The sequence below is a fragment of the Solenopsis invicta genome, chromosome 4 (genome assembly GCF_016802725.1).
Source record: "Solenopsis invicta isolate M01_SB chromosome 4, UNIL_Sinv_3.0, whole genome shotgun sequence".
NCBI classification, from domain to species: Eukaryota; Metazoa; Arthropoda; class Insecta; order Hymenoptera; family Formicidae; genus Solenopsis; species Solenopsis invicta.
The window spans coordinates 25154636-25180566 of record NC_052667.1 but is presented as its reverse complement, the minus strand read 5'-3'; the positions used below and the strand labels follow the sequence as shown (position 1 = coordinate 25180566).

General features: G+C 32.9%; 4 protein-coding genes across 6 annotated transcripts; all 4 read right to left on the bottom strand.

Moving 5' to 3' along the window:
* Window positions 1-4063: 4063 nt before the first annotated feature.
* LOC105200140 (F-box/WD repeat-containing protein 9) lies at window positions 4064-10270 on the bottom strand. Its single transcript, XM_011167554.3, has 7 exons — window positions 9974-10270; window positions 9522-9681; window positions 8534-8676; window positions 7268-7509; window positions 6813-7062; window positions 5960-6235; window positions 4064-4707 (listed from the first exon to the last, which is right to left on the bottom strand). The coding sequence occupies exons 1-7, from the start codon at window positions 10052-10054 to the stop codon at window positions 4630-4632; spliced, it is 1230 nt and encodes a 409-aa protein (XP_011165856.1). The 5' UTR covers window positions 10055-10270; the 3' UTR covers window positions 4064-4629.
* Window positions 10271-11157: 887 nt separating this feature from the next.
* LOC105200141 (solute carrier family 52, riboflavin transporter, member 3-B) lies at window positions 11158-14357 on the bottom strand. Its single transcript, XM_011167555.3, has 2 exons — window positions 12961-14357; window positions 11158-12862 (listed from the first exon to the last, which is right to left on the bottom strand). Exon 2 carries the CDS (start codon window positions 12858-12860, stop codon window positions 11445-11447), a length of 1416 nt encoding a protein of 471 aa, XP_011165857.1. The 5' UTR covers window positions 12861-12862; window positions 12961-14357; the 3' UTR covers window positions 11158-11444.
* Window positions 14358-14473: 116 nt separating this feature from the next.
* Window positions 14474-18735, bottom strand: LOC105200142 (solute carrier family 52, riboflavin transporter, member 3-A). 2 transcript variants are annotated; one of them, XM_039447871.1, is made up of 4 exons: window positions 17946-18735; window positions 17800-17865; window positions 16572-17111; window positions 14474-16503 (listed from the first exon to the last, which is right to left on the bottom strand). In XM_039447871.1, exons 3-4 carry the CDS (start codon window positions 16790-16792, stop codon window positions 15417-15419), a joined length of 1308 nt encoding a protein of 435 aa, XP_039303805.1. In that variant the 5' UTR covers window positions 16793-17111; window positions 17800-17865; window positions 17946-18735; the 3' UTR covers window positions 14474-15416. The 2 variants fall into 2 exon arrangements, with proteins under 2 accessions (XP_039303805.1, XP_039303806.1); XM_039447872.1 differs by lacking the exon at window positions 17800-17865 and having other exon boundaries at window positions 18027-18735.
* A 40-nt stretch (window positions 18736-18775) lies between these two features.
* On the bottom strand, window positions 18776-24896 carry LOC105200143 (solute carrier family 52, riboflavin transporter, member 3-A). 2 transcript variants are annotated; one of them, XM_011167558.3, is made up of 3 exons: window positions 24547-24896; window positions 23948-24352; window positions 18776-23878 (listed from the first exon to the last, which is right to left on the bottom strand). In XM_011167558.3, exons 2-3 carry the CDS (start codon window positions 24166-24168, stop codon window positions 22795-22797), a joined length of 1305 nt encoding a protein of 434 aa, XP_011165860.1. In that variant the 5' UTR covers window positions 24169-24352; window positions 24547-24896; the 3' UTR covers window positions 18776-22794. The 2 variants fall into 2 exon arrangements, with proteins under 2 accessions (XP_011165860.1, XP_011165859.1); XM_011167557.3 differs by having other exon boundaries at window positions 23948-24336; window positions 24547-24895.
* Window positions 24897-25931: the final 1035 nt, after the last annotated feature.

Below are 25931 nucleotides of genomic sequence, written 5' to 3'. Positions count from 1 at the left end.
TCCAAAATATATTACACGTGATTACGAATTGATTTCACTATTGATTACACGTTAATACAAATTAGGTGTACACCTGATTTCATTAGTGAATGGCCCCTCGAGCATCGCCTAATCAGTAGAGGAGCCGAGTAATTCACAATTTAAATCTTATGGTTCTCTTATCTTTTACAGGTATCCTTGTTTCCCGAGTGTTGATAATTGTTCACGGACAAGACTATTCCAAACTCCTTGATATGTTTATTATTACCGTATAGCTGTCGCTCTCATGTTTTGATTGTGTTGCCGAAACGTCACCGATAGGAACCAGTTTTCTTAAAAAAACTCTGCACTTTGTCTCAAGGATACAATCAATTCAATGTCGCCCACTCAAAGAATGCGGAAAGATTTAAATGTGTGTATGTTGTGCATCCAGTTCCCTCCCCCCTCTCTATCTCTCTCTCGAAAAAAAAAGAAGGTAATAAAAGAGAAGATAGATATAAAATTATGGCAATGGAAGTAACAAAATTAAAGAAAGAAATTGCAACACTTCCGTGTCCAAGTTATATCTTGGAATGACGAAATTGACCGGGTGGAATCTTACATAAAATCAAATTGTGTAGGTGTTTTCATCATGCACTTTATTCTCTTTATATATACTTGTATGTATACATACATGTACGACATACGTATATTATAAATGTCGCATAATTAATAAATTATTTTGATCATTTTTTAACAGATTATTTATTTAGACGGTGCACATTCTCGTCCACCAAAAGCAACTCAATTTAATAATGGAAATGTTAATTATGAATTACAAATCTCATCAAGTACCCGAATTTCATGTTTAGAAAAATATAAATTTGAAAACACATTAAATCTGCCAGAACCGGAAAAAGTTAATTTTTCGGAAACTTTGAATATAACAACAAGAGTCAGTAAGTTTCTCAGGTTTATCAATTTATTATATAAATAAAGAAAGTCGACAACACTAACAAAAACTAATTATACAATACATCACATTTTTTAATGCATCACATTAACATTTTAATATAAAATAAAATTCTTCTTTAACAATAAATAATTATTATAGTGATAGAAGGTTATATCAAAACAAATTTTGTAACATTATATAATAATAAATTAAATAAAAAGATAGATTGCTGTTCAATAACTGACGGAAGATACAAATTGGAAGTTCACGTATCAAACTTCGATACAGAAGATTATGATGACTTAAATTTAAAAAAGGGAGATAAAATAAAAATAATAGGAATGATACAAACAGATGAAGTATAAAAGAAATGAGTACAAAGTACTTACTTTTGACATTTTTATCTTTTCCTCATTAATTTTAAGGAATGTGATATTGAATAAATAAAGAACATAAGCATTCTGTCGATGCGTAATATATTATTTTTTACTTTGTATATTACTTAAAAAGTTTAGCGGTGATTCAGTCTGTTTACACGGCATCATTAATCGGGTTTAATAACATTCGAAGTTATGAAACTGGCCAATCACAATTATTCCATTTTTCAATAGAATACTTTTGATTGGCCAGTTTCAAACTTGCAGTTTTTACGCGAGTGAAAACATTGTTCATCGATTAATGCAGACCGTATGTTTTGTTTTTAATCGTCACTTACTGCGATGCGCTCAATCAAAATTGTTGGTATGACATATATCATTTGCTACGTAACCAAAAATAATTAATAAACTATTACTCATGTCCTGTTGAACCTTTACGTGAGAAATGCGTACACCCAATGAATTTAATTCTGTCCCTGAGGAAATTTTCCAAACTGAGAAGACACCATCTTTTTACATACTTTTTACATACTTTTTACTTACAGTTTGTGATTAACGTAACGACCAATAAGCTCTAGTCGTTACATTAATCATAAACTGCGAGTATGTAGAAAGTGGTGACTTCTCAGTTTGGAAAATGTTCCCAGAGACAGAATTAAATTCTTTGGATGTATATAGTATAACATACATGAATGAAATCGGTCCATTATTATATATTAAATTACAGCGGAGGTATCATTACAAATTTCTTTAATGTTTTGAAATTACATTATTGTTAACAGTGTTATATATCTTTTATTATTTTCTTGTATAATTATGGAAATGGATATAGATTATAGATAATTCGATACCTGTAATTTGAGTTTATGAACTTTAGTAGGTACGATGGTCAGTATTGGAAGTTCTTCCATCAGAACTTTCGAATATGATCGTTTTAAATAATGCTTCTCCATTACCCATCTAGCTCTCTCCAAATACAATCCGTTCACGTAACAATTCTGTTTAAAGTACGGATTTCGGAGTATAATGCGATGCGGTCGCAGTCCTAATAAAACATCGCGAGACATGAAGCAATTGTCGTCGAAATTTATTTGATCTGATATCTGTTCCACGTCGTCGAGCTTGAAGAACTTAAACACCGTTGTGTAAATGACGGAACGATTGAGGGACCAATTATTCTTGCGGTAAGCCATTTGCACTAGAGCCGCCAGATAAGTTTCCGGGACGTGTAACCCGGACAACCACAGGTTCGTTCGCGCGAATTAGTGCAAAAAGAGCTTCGTTAATACTGACGAAGTCAATACGGAATCGCGGAGTCATGAAAATTTATGACGTTTCACTTAATCCTACCCAATTTGTGTATTTGTTTATTTTCTTTTGAAAGTAGTCCATTCAGCCGGTAAGATTCTTTCGTGTGTCTGGGACTAGTCTGGCTCATTCTTTAGACAGAATACTGTTATAAAGTGCTGCGGAAGTGTTCTCCATCGCTACTCCGATTTTGCCAGTGGCCTATAAATTTTATTTTAGATTTAAACAAGTCTTAATTAATGATGATTTCAAGAGAATTATAGAGAAGGATCTATAAACTAGAACAATCTATAAATAATATTACCATAAAAAGCATAATATTACCATTAAAGCAATTAAATCTACGATCATTGAAAGTTTGAACTTCGAAGGTTTATTAATCTTTCTCAGTTGGTTCAATATTCTCGCAATTCTATCAGTTCGTTGAACCTTTCCACTTCCTAAAATAGAACGATCGTAGTCGGTCACGGACACGCCGAAATTTCTCTTGACCTTACTAATATCGTATGGCACGAGTATTTTGGTCAGAATCTCCTTCGCTACGTTATCGATAAATTCGTCTTTGTTGATGTCGACGACATTCACGGCTAAAAAATTTAACATGTTATTTTATAGCATGTCATAATTTATTGATAAAATGCAATCAATTTGTTAATTATAAAATTAAGAATGTGATTTCAAATACGATTGAATACGATAATTTCAAAATAATTAGGATATGAATTTTTTTTAAGAAAATTTTTCTTTAGTGATAATAACAAAAATTTCTGTACTTGCTATTAATATAAAATTATTTAATATTTAAATAAATTTATTTTGAATGTGTCCTCTTGAGATTTTTAATTTAAGAATTCTGCATACCTAAACGGAACTTTATGAAATTTTTTAGAAAGGCAGAAAGAATTTTTTAAATTAAATTTTATTTAAATTTTATTAAAAAATAATATTGAATGATTTCTTTATTAAAATGTTTTAAAAGACGTATGACCACAATACTTGAAAATAGCTGGACTCATTGAGTTGCATTAGTTGCAATTTTACATACGTTTTCTAGACACTAAAAACAACTTTAGTGCTTGACATAGACTTTTTTAAGATGCTTAATTTTTTGTTGTAATCAAAAGGCGAGAAAAAATTTATAGTGAAAAATCACCATGTTGACTTTGATTAGCTGCTATTTTGTTTAATCACAATATTTAAAAAAAGACCGTCTACTTCAAACAATAGATGTATGTTCTATCCTCATAAAGTTTGTGTTACTTTGTTTTCTGATGTGTGCGTTTCTGAGAAGAGCAATGGTATTGTTAATCGCAGACTTAATTTTAAATCATATGCGATTGATGAAATAAAAATTATTCCTGAAGAAAAATCGCAATCTACGACGCACAATTTTTTAAATCGCACATTTCTATACGCGACAATTCGAAAGAGGCATGAATTTCAGAATAGGAATGAGGAACATTTGTTTGTTGTTTGAATACTTGACTTGTATTTTTGTTTATAAATATTATAAACAGGCGTCTGATATTCGAAGAGTATTCTCTAAACGTTACCGCTTTATACCCAGGCGCATTTCACCACGCAGAGAAAATAAATTATATTAAAATGTAACATCTCGTTAGAAAGTTTATAAAACGACAAACAACAGTACGGTAATACGATATACAATAATGCAATGTATAAAATATATTTAAATGCTTATGGAGCTCAACTATACTATAAAAATATGCTTTTTTTGTTCTTCTTTTGTTCAACGTAAAAGATCGCACCGTGAATACGCTGTAATTATAAGCTCGGCTTATAATTGTAAACGATGTTAGTGAAGCTTTTACTAAAACGAATTTTCAACGTAATGATACGTAACATTTGTAATTTCGCGGTATAAATTAATCATATGTTACATTTATATGTTAGAGAGGCGCATTAGGATAATATTTCTTAGTAAAAACTAAGAATATATTACATATATATATCAAAGATATATAGCTGTAGAATAGCTATAAAACACACATATATATAGTAATTTTCCGTTCATTTTGAACATGATTTCGGGCGCCACACCGCGATGTCAATGCCGGATATGGCGAGAATGCCGTTCAGGTAATCCATCTGCAAAATGAAAGAAAGTTGAAAAAAAAAGTATTTTCTATGTTTCATAAAAATAAATATATGTATAATATCATAATATAAATATAATAATAAACGTTAATGTACATATACTATATGTATAATAACATAGTTATAGAGGGCATTCAGCAACAGGTGGGAGAAAAAAGGGGTAATTCTACATGATAATATAAGATAAAAATCAAGAATAACTAAATTGCGGTTAAGGTTTCGTATTTTAATTGTAAATATTTAAATATTCACATTTCTTGGGCATTTTGTGTGTGAATATATGAACATTTTCATAATTATAAAATCAAGAATACAAAATTTCAGTAACATCGTTTTTTATTTATAATGTCTACATATTTACGTGTTTTAAATTTTTTTATGCAAATGTTTAAACATTTATAAGTAAAAAGTGAAATTTTAATCACAATTTTGTTATTCTTGATTTTAATCTTATTTTATTATTTAGAATCACTTCTTAATTTTTTGCCCACCTATTACTGAACATTCTGTATAATATAAAAATGTACTTAGCTACTTATATTATTATAACTTATATTATTATAAGAATGTATATCAGTTACAAGAATGTCATCATTATCACACACACAGACATACAGTTTTAAAGATTTGATTAATGCTATTTTCCGGAGAAGGGGGATTATATATGCTTCTTGAAGTATTACTATTCTAGTTTCATGACTATATTTCAAGTCCGACGAATATGAAGTGCGCAGATTGAGTTGAAAATTGTAAAAATTAAAAATTATTATTCGGCATCAAAAACCGCTGTGACTGACATAGGCCTTCTATTCTCATGTTTTAATTTCGTCAGTCTGATCTAACGTATTATAATTTAATGTTGTTTTGTTCGAATTTTCTATGTTATTATACTATTTGAGTCAATACGATCAAATAGTTTTAAAAAATAAAAAATTTTCATTGAAAAATCTTGCATTAACAGACGAAATCATTAAAATACTATTTTTTAAACGTTATATTTCAAATAAAATATTAGTGAGAAAATAAAATTTTTTTTTTTGGCTAAACAGAACCAAACAGAACAATAGAGTTAATATTCAAAAAGTTAATTATAAAATCTGATCTCTAAATTTAACTATAATTAAAAATTTAATTTTTAAACTATATTTCTGATTGTATACATAATAAATACGTTTAATAAATTTCTTTCTCGAAGTCAACGATGTAACACTTAAGACAAATCTTTTACGTGTATGTTACTCACTCCGGCAATCTCTCCGAACCCCGAAAGCAAAGTAACAATAGACTTTGGAGGATCTGTAGGGCTCGAAATTCTGACGGTGCCGTCCGTGGAGCTCGTTATCAAACATCCGTGCGTGAGTTGAACCCCTGTTATTCCTTTCGTATGTTCAGTAGAATAAGATTTTACCAGTTCGAAATCGTTTTTTGGATTTAGCACATGCAACTTGGCGTTGCTGTCCCCAACGCAAACCCAATCCCGTTGCATGCTCATGCACATGGGGAATCCTTCTTCTGAAATCTAAAATGTATATTTGATATAATAACCGCATCTCTCTTTTAACATTCACGACATTAGATAATCCTAAAATAAAATATGGACATTTTTTTATTAAAAGATATTTTTGAATAATGAAATACTTTTAAACATAATTAAATATAAATCAATATATATCAATGTGTTTAAAATTTTGTCTGTTATTTTGTGCATACAAACGTTTTTATTGAAGTATTTAAAAACATAGTTGTGGATCTGAAAATAATTTTGCCGAATCATCAAAATTATGCAGAATGATAAGCAATGCTACAAAAAGTTTGGACATTTTCGTTTGAGTGTCCTACATAATTATTTTGATATCCGCAAACTAACAAAATTATTTTGAATTTTTTATGTAGCAAAATTTTCAGACACTTTAGGAAAATCGTTCTTTCCGTGCATGAAATCATCCTTTGCTTTTTTCATTTTTGTACTTTAATTTTGTCTAAAAAAATTTAAAATTTTATAAATCTAATTCAAAGATATATTTTAATAAAAATATGTCGATAATTTGAAATTTTGCTTTTTTCGAGAATTTTTGTAGACATATGGGAAAATTTACCGTAATAGACTTCATGGGCCGCCCGCCTCTTTGATCAAAAACAGTCACCGTCTTGTCCTCGCTGGCAGACAAGATGTATTCTGAGTTCATAGCGAGCTTAATCACGGGTCCGTTGTGCGGCCGGTACTGCCTTATCGGCTTGTGTCCCGATTTCGAATCAAACACGAATATGGTCCTGCTGTACGAGCCAGTCGCAAAGAGAGATCGCTCCGGACACGATGACACACACAGTAGCGCACCCGGCACATTCCTAGAACGTTTGATGTTGATGGATATGCGCTAAATGATAGTATGGATAAATTTCGACTAGAAACTTGCGACCATAAACTTCAGAATTGCGTTTCCGAATCATCTGTCGACAAGCGAGATACGGAAAGTGGTATCTGTATTTTAAGTAATTTATAGTCTTTTTATTGCGAAGCGATCGAAAGAAGCAGTCTTTTGCTATCGCGTACATTTCGTAGGTTCTGTGCTGGACGAGGCCGCTATTAATGAGCAACCACGACTTGACGCTCTGATCCCAGCTGCAACTGTAGATCGTGTTGCCTATCGCCGTCAGATCCCAGATCCATCCGTTATGCGCGGAATCAATGCAGACGGAGTTCCCAATTTCGTGAGAGGGTCGGTACTCGTGTGAGGGAAGTTTCCAATAAACTAAGGTGCGATCCCTTGCGCCTGCTATACAAGTGGTTCCGTCCTAGGCATTAAATCATCAGCATTACATCGTTTTTCACAAGAAGAAATATCCACCCAAGAACAAATCACAATTATATTAAAATGACATTAAAATGAATCGTGATTGATTGAAAAATAACTTTTAATCTTAGAGTGCTACTTATATCTTTCTGACGTTAGAGAGACGTTAGAGAGACGACAGAGTACTACTGTCAGTAAAAATTTATTTACATAATTAAGGACTTTTTACACTTTAGAGAATTTTTTGTATTTTATATGTTGCAAGATGTTAAAATAATTGAACCAGCATTATTTTAATATAAAAAATTTTATTAAATATTGAATTATCAAAATTTTTTAAATAAAACTGTATTAAACTTTAATTAGCTGAAAATATAATAGCACTCAAAGTAGCATTCTAATAACAGTTTACAAAATTTTGCGCAAAGTTGTTTCTACAGTAATTTTTGAGTCCGAATCTTAATTAATTAAAATTTCCAAATTCTATTCTGATTGTGAGACATAAGAAAATTTTTTCAATATAATGAAGTTTTATTGAATTTAAAAAACAAATTAGTATTATTGAGCGTTTAATTTGTCTTTTTATATGAAAGTCATGTAAATTTCCATATTTCTGTAAATATGCAGTCTTTCTTTCCAATAATGTATTGTTTACTAACATAACAGAAACAATTTGAAGTTGGAGTCACACAATCTTTTTTCGACATTTTTACAACATAAAATAAACTAAAACAATTGTGATATTTTTATAAACAAACAATGATACATTGTATTGGCAGTATCAGTCAATAGTCCTATTAACACTATATTTTAAAAATTCGATTTGATAGAATTTTTCTGGCCGCTGATTCGAACGTGACACCTCAAAATACGTTAAAAAAAAGTTGTTTTCTTTTCCAATAAAATTAATGTAAAATTTGTAGATTAATGTAATTATTTCAGAGTCACTTTGACGCCGTTTTAATATCATGATGACTTTGTGTTCTGCTTGTGGGCAGATACATTTCATATAATATACTACCTACGTGCATCAGCAGCAGAGCATCGATCGTGCTGTATTGTGCGTTCGCAATTATCAGTTTCTCCATGGAATCCCGTCGTTTCCATAGCGCCATTTGTTTCTCGATCTCGACGCATGATAATTTCCAAAACAGCTTGTCGGGTCTCGCTGAAATGACAAGTGATTTGACAAGTTATATCAAAGAAATATGAATCTTATTCATATAAAATGAATTGTAACGAAATGTTTATACATACAACTTGAATGGAGTACAAACTACAAGCACATTCCTAATCGAGAAATCTATTCAAATTCTTATTTTATGCATATCAAGTTAATGTAGTACATTTATTGACCTAATCAACATTGACACGATTTGTAACTGCTATATAATTTAGAAAAAATACTTTGTATAACAAATATTTCGTGATATTTATATCATAATTACTTGTATCTATTGCTTTCTTTTTTGAAATACAAATGTGCAAATGTACATATTATTTACATAACAAATATGTGATGCTTCAATATAAATAGTATTTAAATGTTGGAACTATATAGATATTGTACAAAAAGTAATTAATTATAACATGATGTAAATATACCATCGTTACTTTTGAAAAGAATGGTAAAATTATAATATAATTACACATTGATGCAACTTTCATGTTATACAATGTATAAAATGTGATATTGAAACTTATAGCTATTATATAGTTAACACACAAGTGTCGACTGAAGAGCTGCTCAAATCTGATTGATTTTTTATCAATAAGAAATGTATAATATTTTATAAAACTTATGTTATTTTGCTAATTTTTTCGAAACGTGTGTAAAATGCTATGAAGTAAAATCTAATAGCGAGATAAGCAACTGATGTGCAACCTACATATGCATGCGCGAGTTCGAACAGCGCGCCGACGTGGAACGGTACACAGACGGTGTTTTATTTATTTATAAAAAGTGTAAGTGCGGTCGTGCAAGGCGTAAGGGTGTTATCAATTTGAGCTAACCGGGACGCAAGAGCGGGTAGCTAGCATCCGGCCATATATGGTTAATTCGCGCCTTCCACAATGAGTCATCCTTTAAAATCAGGTAGAACTGTTTGCACACCAGACTCAAACCGTGTACCAAGGTCGACGCCTCCAGGAAGGAGCATATATGGAGGAAGATCTGAAATGCAGCGCAGAGTAAGGAAATTAAACGCACGACCGAAACGAACGCACTGACTTTGTAAGTGGGAGACAAAGAGAGAGAGATAGAGAGAGAGAGAGAGAGAGAGAGAGAGAGAGAGAGAAAGGGAGAGTCGACCGTCGCTGGTTCAACATACTTTGCTCCATTGACAAGTGACTACTGATGGACGATAAATGACAGTGGCGATTTAAAGAAAAAGAGTGACTTTTGCGGTCACGTACATGAAACACGTGAGAGTCGAGAGGACTCTTCTTTTTTTTTCCATACGAACCTCGACCGGAAGATGCAGCAGTGACAGTTGTGCGTCCTCCTCGCCGTCGTGCACACAGCTTGCATTCTTCTCATCATCCATTTTTCCTCACGCCGTGCGAATCTGAGTATTTTCATTCGATCTGCTCGAGACCGACGGCCCCACGCAAAGAGGACTGAACGCGGACTAGTACACCTGGACAGTTATCAACGCCCAAACTGTTGTCAAACAGCGAGAGCTATCACGTAGTTCTCGAACTCCTTACTACTTAAACAGCTGAGAGCACATCGCAGTGCACACACGCAAGCAACGCCACCTGTATAAGGTGTCGCGAAAAGAATGCATGTCTCGATCGATCTGTGCATTCGATTCTTTTTTTTTTTTTTTTTTGATTCAAGAAAATTTATTAAATCTGCTTTTATTTAATAAACTTACATTTAACAAATCCAGGTTTAGATAAGTTGATATGTTTTTTTAACTGGATTAGTTAAAGTTAAGGACTTGTGAAATTTATTTATTTACATTAGAAATACATAAAGAATTAGTTAAAAATTATGTAAAGATTAAACTTAAATCTTAAATTAAAAGTTAATTCTTAAAAGTATTATTTGTATTAAATTAGAAATTCGTAAGTTTCTAAAATTAATGGTTACTCAAAACAATTACATCAAACATCAAATAAATTTAATATTTTGTTTGTAAATTAAGTTCATGAAATAACAAAGAAATATTATTTTTTAAATGGAAACGCACATATTCTTTATTTTTTTTTACATAGATAAATTGTTAATTTAGAAAAAAAATTAATAAATTCAAGTTTATATATTTCAAAAATAACTAATCAAGTTAGAAATTGAATTCTTAAAAATTCACAAATCATGTTAAAAGTTATTAACTTTTTAACTTTATTATTTAACTTTTCAATTTTTAATTGGTTAGTAGCTAATTCTGTAGATTATAAAGTTTGAATATATTTTTGCCACAATATATTTATCCTCTACTACAATTATATTGAAATATACTACGTTTATATTATTCATCAATTGTTTATCGTTATGCGGATTGAAATGTAAAAGTTGTGAATACACTTTTGCTATTGAAATAAATATATTATATTTTGCTAAGGGTGCATATTCACATACTTAAAAATTGTAAAAATACATAGATATATTACACACATTTTTTTATGTGTACATCTCTGCTTGTTTCAATTTAATACAATTTTTTAAATACTTTATTAAAATAATATAGGAAACGTGTACATGTGTACATTATACTAGTACTGCTTAAGCAAACTTTTATATCTTTTTGTTCCAATCTTGTGGAGCGATATATTTGTAATTTATTTAAAACTCAAGAAGAGTGCAAGACATTCTCATTATTTATCTCTACATACAGACCATTTTTTTTTCATTGCCCACTTATTGTTATCACACTTTGATCAGTATGTCAAAATAGACTATTATTATTATACAGAAAAACAACTTGAGTTTTAGTGATTATCCTCAGAACAGGAATTGTACGTTTCGAATAAATCGCTGAAGTTAATTAAAACGAACGAAATGATCGCACCGCTCGCCGAGCCCGTTTGCATAACTACGCCTACGTTGAAGAGCGCCTTTGAAGACGAAATATGTTTCACGAGGGATACTATCACAAGTTTTAGATACGATATGACCCCCATCAAGATGATCCAAGACAGAACGATCAATCCGATACCGATCGTTGATTTTTGCAAAGGCGGCGCGGGAGACAATAGAGCCGCGCACGTAACGTAGCATCCGGCGATTAAACATACCAGAGACAGACAGTTAATAATTTTTATGTTTGATACCATGACCCAGATTGTCAAGAAGCATGCCAGCGGGTTCACGAATTGAGCGCAAACGATGGACAACTGATAGGCAAGATGACCATACGGTAGACACGAATACGATTGGATACTTGGGAGAAATCCGTTACTGAAGAAGCAACAGACTCCAATCAGAATATATAAATAAATTTTCCTAAATACCGGTAAACTTTTTGCCTCGTCAAACGAAGAACAGTTTGCCGTCGCGCTTTCCTTCCTGGCCGGTGCGCGATTAACGTTATCGATATTATAAACGTTAACGGTAGATTCTTCGCGTGACTTATAGTCTACCTTGGTTTGAGTAAGAAAATTAGAATCGCGCAGGTTCTTGCTGATTTGTACAAAGGGGGAAAATCGTAGAACGATAAATGCAACGAGCGACAATACGAGTACAAGGGTCAGAAACAAGAAGTAATATTGCCCCGAGAATTTCAGATCGGGCGCGTTAGGGGAAATTTCGTTCGTCGTGTTCGCAAAAGGAGTATTACACGCCGCGCTTTCTCCCACACCTTGTATCAGTGCCATTATACTCGGTAACACGCCGCTTAAACCTTCCCCGACGAAATAAGACACGATGTAAACGTCATCGAAGTCGCGAAGGTAAGGCATGAACAGCACCGAGCTGAAGCAACCGACCAGCGCGCTGAAGAATACCGAGACGAGCAGAATCAGGCTGTGCCTCTCGCCACCGACGGTGGTCGTTCTGTCGTAAAGAAATATCAGCAATCCCATAGCGAGAACCTGCAAGCACAGTAAGCACAGTATGCATGACGATTCGTTTGGCTGGCATTTGCTCTTGTGTAGGAGGGCGTAAATCGCGGGGCCAACATTCGCTGATTGGGCCACTATTACTATGTACGCGGGCAAATTCCAGCCTTCCGGAGCAATAGTGACGAGAAGTGGCAGTTCGATAAATATTCCATTGACGCCGATCCAAGTGGACACGCCGAACAAGATCACGAGTAGGTGGATGATCGCACGGTCATATTTAACATGTCCAAAATAATAGTCAGCTCGCCGGCCGTCTCTCATCGTATCGCCGGTTCCTTTATCCATTCCTGCGTAAACGGTAAATCAGCGTTCGACTGTAAAGCTTTGTCCATAATTGAAAAGTAATCGCCATCGGCACTCCGAACGGAACTAATCGATCACTCACACAGATACTGATGTTTAACAGTTTAAGTATTCTGTAAATATCACAGATGTATGCATATGTGTTACGTCTTTGAACGAATGAAGATAAAAGTATGGGACTCCGTTGCACAAGTTTATCAGAAGCAGAGTCGTGATATAATAAAGTGAAGAACTACTACTCCTCCCTCCTTTTCTGATTCTTAATCAGCTCAATAAAACTTATCAGATAAAATACAGCGTTTCTGCAATCATATGAGAAAACATTAAATTTACACGCAAGATTACTTCGAGCACTATTTAGCATACGAAATTTATCGCGAATCTAATAATTACAGTTGAGCCTGTTTAAATATTAAGTAATATAGATAAATCCAAATATTACATCAGATCGTAAGGAAAAGTACACGTCACGGCAATTGAATGATATTAAGAAACTATATAAATCGCAAAAATAAAAAGAGATATCATGTGATTATATTTAAATCGTGATACCTATTTTTACTCAGGAAAACTCTTTCCAACTATTGACAGAGAGTAATTTATCTCTCAACAGTTGCAAAGAACTTTAATAATAAAAGTTTAATACTACACAAAGAAGTTAGTCTTCTTCTCAATCGCAAAATAATAAATTTTCTATTTTTATCAATGCAAATAATTGGAGAGCTTGTTATACAATACTCCTTGTAAAAACAGAAAAAATAAACGCTCAATTTAAATTGATTAACTTTAAAGTTTATTTTCTCTATTTTTACAAAATGTGTGTTAACGCGGTGTTGAGCATTAATCGATTAATTTATTTGTTAATTAAAATAATCGGCTCAATATGTAAAATATATATAATCATTATTAAAGTAATCAATTAATGAAATTAATTGTTAAAGGAATTTGTACAATTAATCGACTGAGTTTTTTTGCAAAACTAACGTAATCGATTAGAAATTAATGATAAGCGCAATCATGATTGTTTTAATCGATTATTGAGATAAATTGAACACCGTTTATAAAAATAATAATAATCAATCGAAAGATATTCAAATTGATTAGTCAATAATTTATTAGTCGATAAATTATTTTACTTGTTATATTAATCAATAATTCAGCTATTAATCAATGTTATAAATCAATGATGAAAATTAATAAATGATAGTTAACAATTAATTTTTTAATCAGCAGTAGTTAATTATTTTGTTTCACTGGATTGAATTCTTGGAACATGATAATAGAGTTCAGAACTGTGTGTGAGTGACGTCTGTGCCTAACGAGGTTATCTTCATTTCAGTCTCAAATCGTGACTCAGGACTGTAGCGGCATTGTTTCATTCAAATCATAAATAAGAAATAATATTTTTTTATACAATTTTTTTAAGAATTTTTAAGAATTAATGCATAAGAATTAATATTCTTTATTTACATTTTAAAAATAAAATTTTTTAAAAATTTTGTTGGTATTAATTTTACAACAAAATAAATTGCTAAATTATAAAAAATTATTGTATTTATAAACAAAAGAATAAAAAAAGAAATACGCATCATCTATATATTCTACATTAAATGTATTATATCAAATTAGAACTTTCCAAAATTTATTTTAAATATTACATGTTTTCAAAATATCATTTTGCTTTCTCTCACTTTGAATTTTTTACAAAATAGCAATTTTGTCTTTATACGTCAAGAATTTTTTTTTAGTTTTTTCGAAACGTTAGGTATTATAAGTATGAATTTTGTAAATTAAAAACTTGGCACAAGACTTGCTCACACACATTTTTTTTCACAGATTGTTAAGAGGGGACATATAAAATCAAACATGTCATATAATAAATGTTGTACGCGGTTGCATCGTTATTCCAACTCGTGCTTCTAATATAGTGCGCCGAAGGCACGTGGAAATTTTTCGCGTTATATCAAAGTATTCTATTAGGTTCAAATGTAATCAATTTATTTTAATTGTATGTGATTGTGATTCATTCTATTTATCAAAAATTCAATTGATTAATGTCACAGGTTTACTCCAGGGCAACTGAAAAATTTTAATCGTTTATTGTAATCAAGAACTAATCTTTAATTATAATTAATTGATTAAATTTGTCCAACCAATTTGTCCTGAGTTAGCTCATTGTTGATGCGAGCTCTTCAATTGATAAAACTAACAAGAACACTACTTGATACATGTCGATTTTGATGAAATTTTTATCAGTTAAAGTTCTAATAAAATGATGAGTTTAACTATTTCTATTATTTTATTGGCAATTGTCAGTGCTAAAGTGCTTAAAAAAGCTTAGTTTTCTTAATTTTATTATTGTACATAGCAATACATCATTAACATCCGTAGTGTCGAAACTTTGATATTATAACTGAAACCTTTTTAACATCTTAGCATTGACGATTGCTGATAAAGCGAGTACTACTGTTCATCATTTTGTAAGTACTTTCAACAACGTTTCATTGAATTGGCGTTTACATATAGATAGCGTCTATGTTAATTTTCTATAAGATACGAGCAAGTGGAATACGATTGAAACAGTTTCGCATAATTGACCAAACCGAACATGGTGATTGCGCCTATCAACGATCCAATTTGCGTCGCGGCGCCAACGTAGTAGAGACCTTTCCCAGGATCGAGTCGATACAAAGTCGTAATGCCCATCTTTACGAATCCTATTAAACTGCAAACCGTTATCCATACAAGAACTACCAACAATTCGCCCACCCACGAATGTTGCAAGTGAGGATAAGGCGATTTCGCGGCCAAATACAAAACGAAGCCGGAGAGTGCTAAAATAGCTGCCGTAAGGATATTAAGGAGTTTCACCTGCGGTGTTTTTACAAAGAAACCTAAGGACATGGCCAATGGACCGGCTACGGAAGCCAGCGTGACCGTCAAGTGATATGCTGTATTACCGTATGGTAGACAGGAGTACGATTGTATGCTCGGTAAAATGCCGTGACCGAGGAGACAGACTACTGCCATCATAATTAATGAATAATAATATTCATACTTCGGCATTTTCCAGCCGGAATTAGTTTTGTAGCTTGGCATTGCTATCGTGTTGTCAGTTGGCAATATTTTCATGCTGCCTGGAAGCTTGAGTCTTTCCTCGCGTGCTACAGGCAAAGCGTTTAGGCCTAGGAACGAGAGAAAACTCAGGCATAACAAAATCCCGATGAAGATAAAAAATATTTGTGAGGAAAATCTTGGATCTGACTCTGCAGGCTCGAATTCCAGATGGCTCGAGCCTGGCTTGGTAACGTTGACGCATCTCGGATTACTACCTACACCTTGAATCAGCGCAACTGCACTCAAAACGAATCCACTCAGTCCTTCTCCGACGAGGTAAGACACTAGGTAAATCTCACGATAGTTCCTCATGTACGGCATGAAGAGCACGGAACTTGTACATCCGACCAGGGATGTCACGAACATCAGGGACAGGAGTGCGGTCGAGTGTTCCTTGCCAAACACAACCGACGTGTAATCGTACAGGAAACTCAATGCGATGCAGGCACACACTCCTGCAGCCAGCAAGGAATAAATGATGTATTTGTCATGTGTCCAAGCGGTGTACCTGAAATAGACACTTGTATTAGACTTGTTATTCAAACGTCCCAAGTACGTTATGTAACATAGACTCACTTTATGTAAAGAGTATACAGTATGGGACCTAAATTGGCAAATTGCACCAGCATCACCATGTGCGCAGGTAGGCTCCATCCTTCTGGAGCTACATGCACTATGAGCGGCAATTGCACGTAGATGCCATTCACACCCATCCAAGAACCCAGACCGAACATCAGAGCGAGGAGATCGACTAGCAAACTTCGGTTGCTTAATTGTTGTCTTAGCATTTTGCTCATTTGCCTTGGAATGTGTGTCCTCTTAAATTATCTTGCACACGCTATGAATGCTTCTGGTCGCCGATCACTCGTCAGTCTTTCGCTAATTTCATTATAATGTTCATCGCATTTTGCGAAAGGTGCGATGATATTGAATTGGTAGTAATTATTGTATTATTATGAAAACAAAGTTGTAACTAATGTCTAACTGGCAATGCAAATAATGTCGTAAGAGTAGTTTGTCCCCACACAGAGCTTCTTGAATGAGGTCACTCGGTATGATGGATGGTTTTGAGATTTTATTTTTATAAGAAATGTTGTGTTTAACGCGTTATCTGATCTAAAAAATAAATGAATAATTATCAAGCTGGTTTTAAAATAATTGTTTGAAAGAAGATTAGAAAGAAAAACTTTTTCATGTTAAAATAGAAAAAAAGTATTTTAAATAGAATAAAAAAGAATTTTTTTTTATATTTTTAAGCGTTTAAAAAATAAAATAGAATTTTTTTTAAGCATTTACATACATTTTCTGTACATCAAAGTTTAGCTTTTATATTTTCAAAATTTTCTGATTGTAAAAGCAGTGTTACAAAAATGTCTATTTTCACTGTATTCGAAGAGAATAAAATTGATATAATTTCGTATAGTTTTTAAGATAAACAATCCGATGGTGCTAGTTAAAATTACATCACGTGACAGAAACACATAATAAAGTGAATTTAAATCGTATCGGATTGTTCATCTCAAAAAACTGTAATTGTATGAATTGAATCTTGAAATGATCTTTTTTACTTTCCCCGAGCACAGCAACAACAATTTTTTTAGTAACACTTATTCTTTCAAATAAAGGCACCAAAACCATACATTCTCTAAAACAATATCTCCTTCCTAGACAGCACCATATCCAAAATTAGAAAAATGTACAGTAGTTTTTTATAATTCTTTTTTTTATATTTTTAAGAAGACAATAAATAAGTTAAAGTTCATGTATTTTCAAAGTAATTAGTTGAAGTTAAAAATTAACTAACCTAAGTTAAAAGTTATTAACTTTTAGCTCTATTATTTTTCACTTTATTTTTAGTTATTGCTCAACTCTGCAACAGTAAACATGTTATTGATAATATTAGATTATTTTACGTGTGTTTTAGCGAAAATAAACTTAATTTTTCCATACTTGATTTTGTATCGGATTGTAAAGAGTTTATTTTTACAGTCGTAACACAGTCACCGCAATGACGCGGATGTAATCACTCACGTTATTATGACAAGCTGCGTCTTGTTTCTCGACTTAAGAAGGAATGAACCACGGCTAAAACACTACCGAACTTATAGTGTAATTTGCGAATTTTTAAAACGTATTACTCATATGCTCTGGTCAATGATTGAGAGCGTAATGGGGAGACGCGGGCTCAGGACGAAAGATATCGGCAGAGAATTGCATTTTTTATAAAAAAACAGACGTTCGCGTACTAATAGGGAATCTCGAGGCGCGAGTTATCCGGAATTTTTCTTTTATTTTATTGCGTGTCGCTCGTCCATAGTTCACTCTCCGTAATATATATGTATGTACAATGCATTCGTACCCGCGTATGCGATGTATGCCTCGCTTCATTGGGTTAAGACATTTTTAAGAAGACAGTAAATAAGTTAAACTTCATGTATTTTCAAAATAATTAGTTGAAGTTAAAAATTAACTAACTTAAGTTAAAGTTATTAACTTTTAGCTCTATTATTTTTTACTTTATTTTTAACTTTTAACTACTTACTGCTCAACTCTGCAACAGTAAATACGTTATTGATAATATTAGATTATTTTACATGATTGTAGCATTCGTAAACTGATTTGGTTATTTATGTTTTTTTTTCCATTTTTCTCAAAATACAGTTTTAAACATGAAATCAAGATGAAACGTAAATTGACATATTTGTCGATAAGAGATTATAAAATGTGAATATAGGATAAAATAGACTGATAATAACGGAGGAACTTCATTAAATAGCAAATTAACAAATCATAAGTTTTATTTAAAGGTAACATTTATAATACAATGCTACATTTAAAAAAGGATAAATTCACCAAGAGTTTAGAAACTTATAGTTTATTATAAATAATAAACATTTGAATAAATCGCAACGTCATACGTCTTCGACGACAGTTCAAATTATTAAAGTATTTATGTACAATTGTTTATCGTTAAGTAGCGACTGTTTTCACGGATTGTAATGTAAAAGTTATAAGAATACGTACTCGCTAAAATATATAATTTTACTAAAAGTAAATTAATTAAAAGTAAACTCTAAATATATATACGAGGGTAGATTTCTTTTTAGACAGCCATTTAAAAAAAAAAAACTTTGCTAATAGAAAAAAGTCAGACGAAACTAAATTTAGACCGTACGATAGATGTGTTACTAACAATAAGTTGTACTCCAATTCGTACAATTTCGCCATCGCAACAGTGAAAAAATACTGCACTCAACGCGTGCTCAGCTTTCTCATATAATTTCTCATGTAAAATTGTGTATTCTTTCGTACGGGATATGAGAAGCTTACACTATCTTTTTTAAAGTTAATTGATGATCGTTCACGATTCGGTGAACATAATTGATTGTTTTATACATTGTTGCGGTTTTTGATTTTTCAGAGCGTTACTCATCGCTCGTTCTATCCTATTTAAATTCAACAGCCAATGTTTTCTCAGTCATAAATAAAGAAACGGCAACTCTATACACTGAATCTTATTCAATTTTAATTTTCGTTGGAATTTTTGCCTTTCAAACGAAAAAATTTTATCACAGCGCAAATACTCTGATTTCTTCATTGCTGACAAACTATCGCTTTAAAAGGTTATTAGGAACGAACTAATCTTTAGAATGACATCAAATTTAACTCTTTGTATTTTTTTCAATGTCATTTATTGGACAAGTATTAAAATTTTACTAAAATTTTACTAAAATTTTGTTCTTTTTTTGGACGAATGCTTTGCAATCTACCCTCGTAACTAGCAATTGCAAATGCATAGATGTATTACACACACACTTTTCACATGTACATCTTAAATTCTCTTGATTTAATACAATTTCTGGAATACTTTATAGAAATTAACGAAAGAAGCATATACACATATACTAATACTACTTGGATAAACTTTGTTTTTTTTTCACTATAGAGGATCGATTATGTAATTTCACGCAAAACTTTTCGCGTTTTGTAGACAAAATATAATATTTTTCTCTCTAGATATTTATAGATATAATTTCTATTAGCGTTACATTAATAGAAGTAAGATTATATATAGTATGTATAAAAGATTATACATGTATGACAAGGTTCACGAGGAATGATCGATCCCCCAGACACTACTGGAACAATATGTTTTTAACTTATCTAAAACTAACAGTTATAAAATATTTTCATTATTTATTTCAATAAAGGATCTTTATTCTTTTTTATTGTCTATTTATTTTCGTTATTGCACTTTGATTCGTCGAAATGGGCGCTATCATTACTATACAGAAGAACCATTAATTGTCGTGCATTAATTCGTCATAGCAATCTAACTACTACATAGTTGATTTTTATTTTAAATATAATGTCTTAAGTAAAAGTAATATAAAGTAATGTTTTAAATAAGATAATGTTAAGTAAACGTAATGTTTTAAGTAAAATAATGGTTTTAGGATTTTATAATAAGGCTCTATAATTGATTGGTGGCTTAAGATGATATTAAGTATAATAGTCGACTATAAATACCTGCGGCTTAGCGAAGTAATGCACGACAGTGTATGCCTTGAAATAATTACTGAAGTTAATTAAAACAAACGAAATAATCGCATCTCTCGCCACACAAGTCTGTTTGCATAATTATATCTTTGTTGATAAACGTCTTTGAAGACGATATAATGTCTTCAGGAGAGACACTATTACAAGTTTTCGATACGACATGACATCAATTCGAATATTTCAGGGCAAAACGATCAATCCCATACCGATCGTTGATTTTTGCACGGTATAGGAGTTACGCATATAACATTAGCATCAATTAACTAGATTTGGACTAATAAGACGAAGTTAATAATCTTTAAATATCCGCTGACCATGACCCAGATTGACAAGAAGTATGCTAGCGGTTTCACTTATTAGCGAAACGCAAACCGACAAATAACCGTTAATCGAGATATCTATACGGTAGAATACGAACGGATACTAAGTAGAACACGAATATAATTAGATACAATTGGATAGGCCGAACTTAATTACTGGAAGAAGCAACAGACTCTAGTCAGAATATATACTAGTTTGCCTTGTCAACTGGAGAACTGTATGGCATTTTTTTTCTTAATTGATGTGTAGTTATTCGATAATAATACATTAACGGTAACTTCAGATTCGTTGAGACGCTTACAGTTTGTGAGAGAAATTAAGATTACGTAAGTTCTTTCTAATTCGTGCAAACAAAGAATATCGTAAAACGTTAAATGCATCGGTCGATGGTAGAAGTATAAAAGCAAGAAGTAATATTGCTTCAGAAACTTCAAATCGGACGTGTTAAGGGAAGTCACTGTCATTGTATTTATAAAAGAAATATTACGCTGCGCGTTTTCTGACGTTTTGTATCAATGCCTCTACACTCGATAGTATGTGACTTACATCATTTCCGATGAGATAAGACACGATGTAAATGTTATTGATTGCGAAGCTAAGGCATGAACAATATCGAACTGAAGCAAGAAACCAACCAGCGCGTTGAAGAATACAGAGACGAGCAGAATCAGAAGCCGTGCCTCTTATCACTAATAATGTTCATTCTGCAATAAATCAATACCAGTTATCCCATATCGAAAACCTGCTAGCACAGCAAGCATTGTATGCATTGCATGACGATTCGCTTGGTTAGCATTTGATCTTCTTTATAGAAGGACATATCGTGGCATCGACGTTTGATCTACTAATATTATATACGGGCAAACTTCCAGTTTTCCGAAGCAATAAGACGAGCAATGGTAGCTCAATGAATATCCCATTGAAACCTATCCAAATATACATGATGAGAAAGATCACGAGAAGGTGAACGATTGCGGGGACACTTTTGACATGTTCAAAATAACAAATTTGCAATCGCCTTTCATGGTATCGTCGATTTCCTTGGTCATTTCATAACAGTAATCAATCGACGACTTTAAAGCTTTGACAATTAAAATTTACTATCGGCACTTTGAAAGGGTTTAATCGATCACTCACACCAATACTGACGTCTGACAATTTAAGTATTCTTAATATATCACAGACATATGCATGTACATTACATCCCTAGATGATAGATAACGATAAGTATGATACTTCGTTGCACAAGTTTATCGAAAGCAAAATTATTGAGATATAAGTAAAATAAATAGGAAGTACAACAATTGCCCCACTTCTCAACATTGATACTTAATCTGCTCAAGAAAAATTTATCGGATAAAAAAACAGAGAAATATCCGAGAAATCACATTAAGTTTACGCGCAACATTAACTCGAGCACTTTACACCACACAATCTGTTTCGCAGATCTATATAACAATTAAAGTTCAGCTGTTCAAATTAAGTACTTAATACAGATAATCATAAATATTATATCAGGTTCGTAAGAGAAAAAGTTTTCCGTTTGTCATGTCTTGATAACGCAATGCGTGAACAGCTTGAGGCTTTGTTCAGAATGTGCGCGACGTTTAATTGAAAAAAATCATTTACAATACACACAATTATGAAGAAAGTAACGTAGTTATTTTTCGTAAATTCACATCTTACGTGAGCATTGGTCTCAAATTGAATTTGTAATTATTAAAACATTTATAATCGCTAAGTGCCTTTTGTAAAAATAGAAATCATAATTGTATTTCATTTTATCTCTCAACAGTCGTAGAAAGCACTTTTCTAACAGTTTAGAACTACGTATAATAACTAATACTTTTCTTGATCGAAAAGTAAATTTTCTAATATCATCAATGCAAATAATTGATAAAACTAAATACCGGCTATGTTAATTTCCTGTAAGATGTGTACAGGCGGAATAAGACTGAAACACTTTCGCGTAATTGACCAAAACGAAAGTGGTGATTGCGCCTACCAATGATCCGATTTGCGTCGCGACGCCAGTATAATAAAGACCTTTTCCAGGGTCGGGCCGATACAAAGTCGTAATGCCCATCTTTACGAATCCTATTAAACCGCAAAGCGTTATCCATACAAGAACTACCAACAATTCGCCCACCCACGAATGTTGCAAGGGAGGATAAGGCGATTTCGCGGCCAAATACAAAACGAAGCCGGAGAGTGCTAAAATAGCTGCCGTAAGGACGTTAAGGAGTTTCACCTGTGGTGTATTTACAAAGAAGCCCAAGGACATGGCCAATGGACCGGCTATAGAAGCTAGCGTGACCGTCAAGTGATATGCTGTATTACCGTATGGTAGACAGGAGTACGATTGTACGCTCGGTAAAGTGCCGTTACCGAGAAAACAGACTATACTCATCATGACTAATAAATAATAGTATGTATACGTGGGCATTTTCCAACCGGAATTAGTTTTGTAGCTCGGTGGTGCCGTCGTGTCAGTCGGCAACATTTCCATGCTGCTTGGAAGCTTGACTCTTTCCCCGCGTGCTACAGGCAAAACGTTTAAGCCCAGGAACGAGAGAAAACTCAGGCACAGTAAAGATCCGATGAAGACGAAAAATATTTCGGAGGAGAATCTTGGATTTGGTGCCGCGGGGACGAATTCTAGGTTATTCGAATCTGGTTTTGTAACGTTGATGCATCCCGGATTACTACCAACACCCTGAATCAGCGCAACTGCACTCGGGACGAATCCGCTCAGTCCTTCTCCAACGAGATAAGACACTAGATAAATCTCACGGTAGTTCCTCATGTACGGCATGAAGAGCACTGAACTCGTGCATCCGACGAGGGCTGTCACGAACATCAGCGACAGGAGTGCGGTCGAGTGTTCCTTGTCAAACACAACCGACGTGTAATCGTACAGGAAGCTCAACGCGACGCAGGCGAACGCTCCTATAGCCAGCAAGGAATAAATGATGTATTTATCGTATGCCCAAGCGGTATACCTGAAACAGACATTCGTGTTAGACTTGTTATGCAATCGTCCCGAAACACGTTATTAAATGCAGACTTACTTTATGTAGAGAGTATACAGTATGGGACCTAAATTGGCAAATTGCACCAGCATCACCATGTGCGCAGGGAGGCTCCATCCTTCTGGAGCAACATGCACTATGAGCGGCAGTTGCACGTAGATACCGTTCACACCGATCCAAGCACCCAGACCGAACATCAAAGCGAGAAGATCGACCAGCAACCGCCGGTTGCTTAATCGCTGACTCAGCATTTTGCTCATCTGTCTGAGAATGCTTGCACTCTTGAAATCTTTCGCACAGGCGATGAACTCTTCTGTTCGTCGATCAGTCTTTCGAGATGGAATTTTTACCCCGTTTGTGAAGGGTGCGATAATATCAGATTGATTGTTATTATCGCATTGTTAAGATAATGAGACTGCAGCCAAAGTCTGCCGAAAAAAGTAACTGAAGATAACAATAATGGAGATGTTATTATTTAATGGTTGGAGTGCTACGTATTCTATTCTATTACATTTTGACGTGCATAGCTCGCTATAATTTATGAAATTGGCCAACGTCTGTTTATATAATAATATATGAAATATATTATTACATGCATGCACAAAATAACCATTGCACTATAAAGTACGTCTACGTACCCAAATAGATACGATGATGAAAGCTTTGACCGCAATTGCTCGGTTGCATCGGCAAGGAATTTCTTGTCAGTTAATCGATTGATTTCTCGGAAATCAATAGATGTCTCGAATTTTATTATTTCATATTATAAAATGTGATGACTTGTTCGCAATCTCCCTCAGCAATTTTCCAGAGATTAATATCGTTTTCACATGATGTTCCAAATTCTTAAGAGCGCAGGAGTGTTTCCTACACGTAGATCCTATTTTGAATAATCACGAATGTGCGATCGACTGCGATCGACGTACAACTGCTGTCTGTTGGCAGACGACTGCAGACTGCTCTGAAATCCGGAGTAGGGTTATATAAGGCACGTGGTCCACTGGCATTTCGATATATCGCACGAGTGTTTCGATAACATCAACGCTTTAGCTTATTAACTTTGCTCGACTCGACGACACTTGTCACAGTCAAGAGAATTTGATTTGACGAATGTCTGTTCGCGAATATTTCGCGCGATTAACGCACGTGTTTGATTAAATAATATGCATAGTAAAATATCGAACAGTCTCGAACGAGCGATCGAATAATGAGTATCGAACGAGTTCGACTAGAGAAGAGGGGTTTATCCCCACCAACAGCACCTGTTGAATCAGGTCATCCTGTATGATGGATGGGTTTTTGTTTTTTATAGGAAATGTGATATGTAGCGAGTTATCTAATTTAAAAGAAAAATGAATTATGCTTAGCAAAAAGACACTAAATGTTGTTAGAAAAATAAAAAATAAAAACAGCTTTTCTATATTAGAATAGAGAGAAAACAGAGTTATGTAGGTAATATCTAGTTAAAAAATTAAAAGTTTAAGTAACAAAGTTAAAAGGTAGTTAAAAAGTAAGTAATTTTTAACTTAACCTAATTAATTTTAAATGATTTAATTTTTAACTTTAATCAATTATTTTTTAAACACAAATTTTAGTTTATTAATTTTTTTTTTAATTAAAAATTTATCTATGTAAAAGAAAAAAGATTTAAAAAAATACATTTCTACGTAAAAAAGAAAATATATTTCTGTTATTGATTATAAACTTAAGTTGCAAATAAAATATTAAAAATTTATAAAGTACTAAAAGTCTTTGGCTCAAACGAATTAATCAAATAATTACAAAGATAAAGCCTTTCTATGAGCCACCGCGGTTGTTTGTGCGTATAAATAAAATCGATTATTATTATTAACAACAATATTCAATTCAAACGTTTCGATCTTCTATTGGATGCTCTTCAGTGAAACATGTGTAAATTACATCCGTAAATGAAGTTCATTGCTTCCTTCCGCTCTAAACAAGCTCGAAATATTCAAGTGTTCGAAATTGATTATGTTCATTATTTTAAGATAGAGCGTCAATT

What these genes read in the sequence shown, in the direction of transcription:
- LOC105200140 (XM_011167554.3), bottom strand. Translation starts at nt 10,054, where the DNA reads ATGGATGATGAGAAGAATGCAAGCTGTGTGCACGACGGCGAGGAGGAC. An exon ending in ATGCTCTGCTGCTGATGCAC is followed by an intron (nt 7,510 to 8,533) that starts GTAGGTAGTATA and finishes TTTAATGCCTAG; the next exon opens with GACGGAACCACTTGTATAGC. An exon ending in GGTTCGGAGAGATTGCCGGA is followed by an intron (nt 4,708 to 5,959) that starts GTGAGTAACATA and finishes TTCATTTTGCAG; the next exon opens with ATGGATTACCTGAACGGCAT.
- LOC105200141 (XM_011167555.3), bottom strand. Translation starts at nt 12,860, where the DNA reads ATGGATAAAGGAACCGGCGATACGATGAGAGACGGCCGGCGAGCTGAC.
- LOC105200142 (XM_039447871.1), bottom strand. Translation starts at nt 16,792, where the DNA reads ATGAGCAAAATGCTAAGACAACAATTAAGCAACCGAAGTTTGCTAGTC. An exon ending in CTGTATACTCTTTACATAAA is followed by an intron (nt 16,504 to 16,571) that starts GTGAGTCTATGT and finishes TGTCTATTTCAG; the next exon opens with GTACACCGCTTGGACACATG.
- LOC105200143 (XM_011167558.3), bottom strand. Translation starts at nt 24,168, where the DNA reads ATGAGCAAAATGCTGAGTCAGCGATTAAGCAACCGGCGGTTGCTGGTC. An exon ending in CTGTATACTCTCTACATAAA is followed by an intron (nt 23,879 to 23,947) that starts GTAAGTCTGCAT and finishes TGTCTGTTTCAG; the next exon opens with GTATACCGCTTGGGCATACG.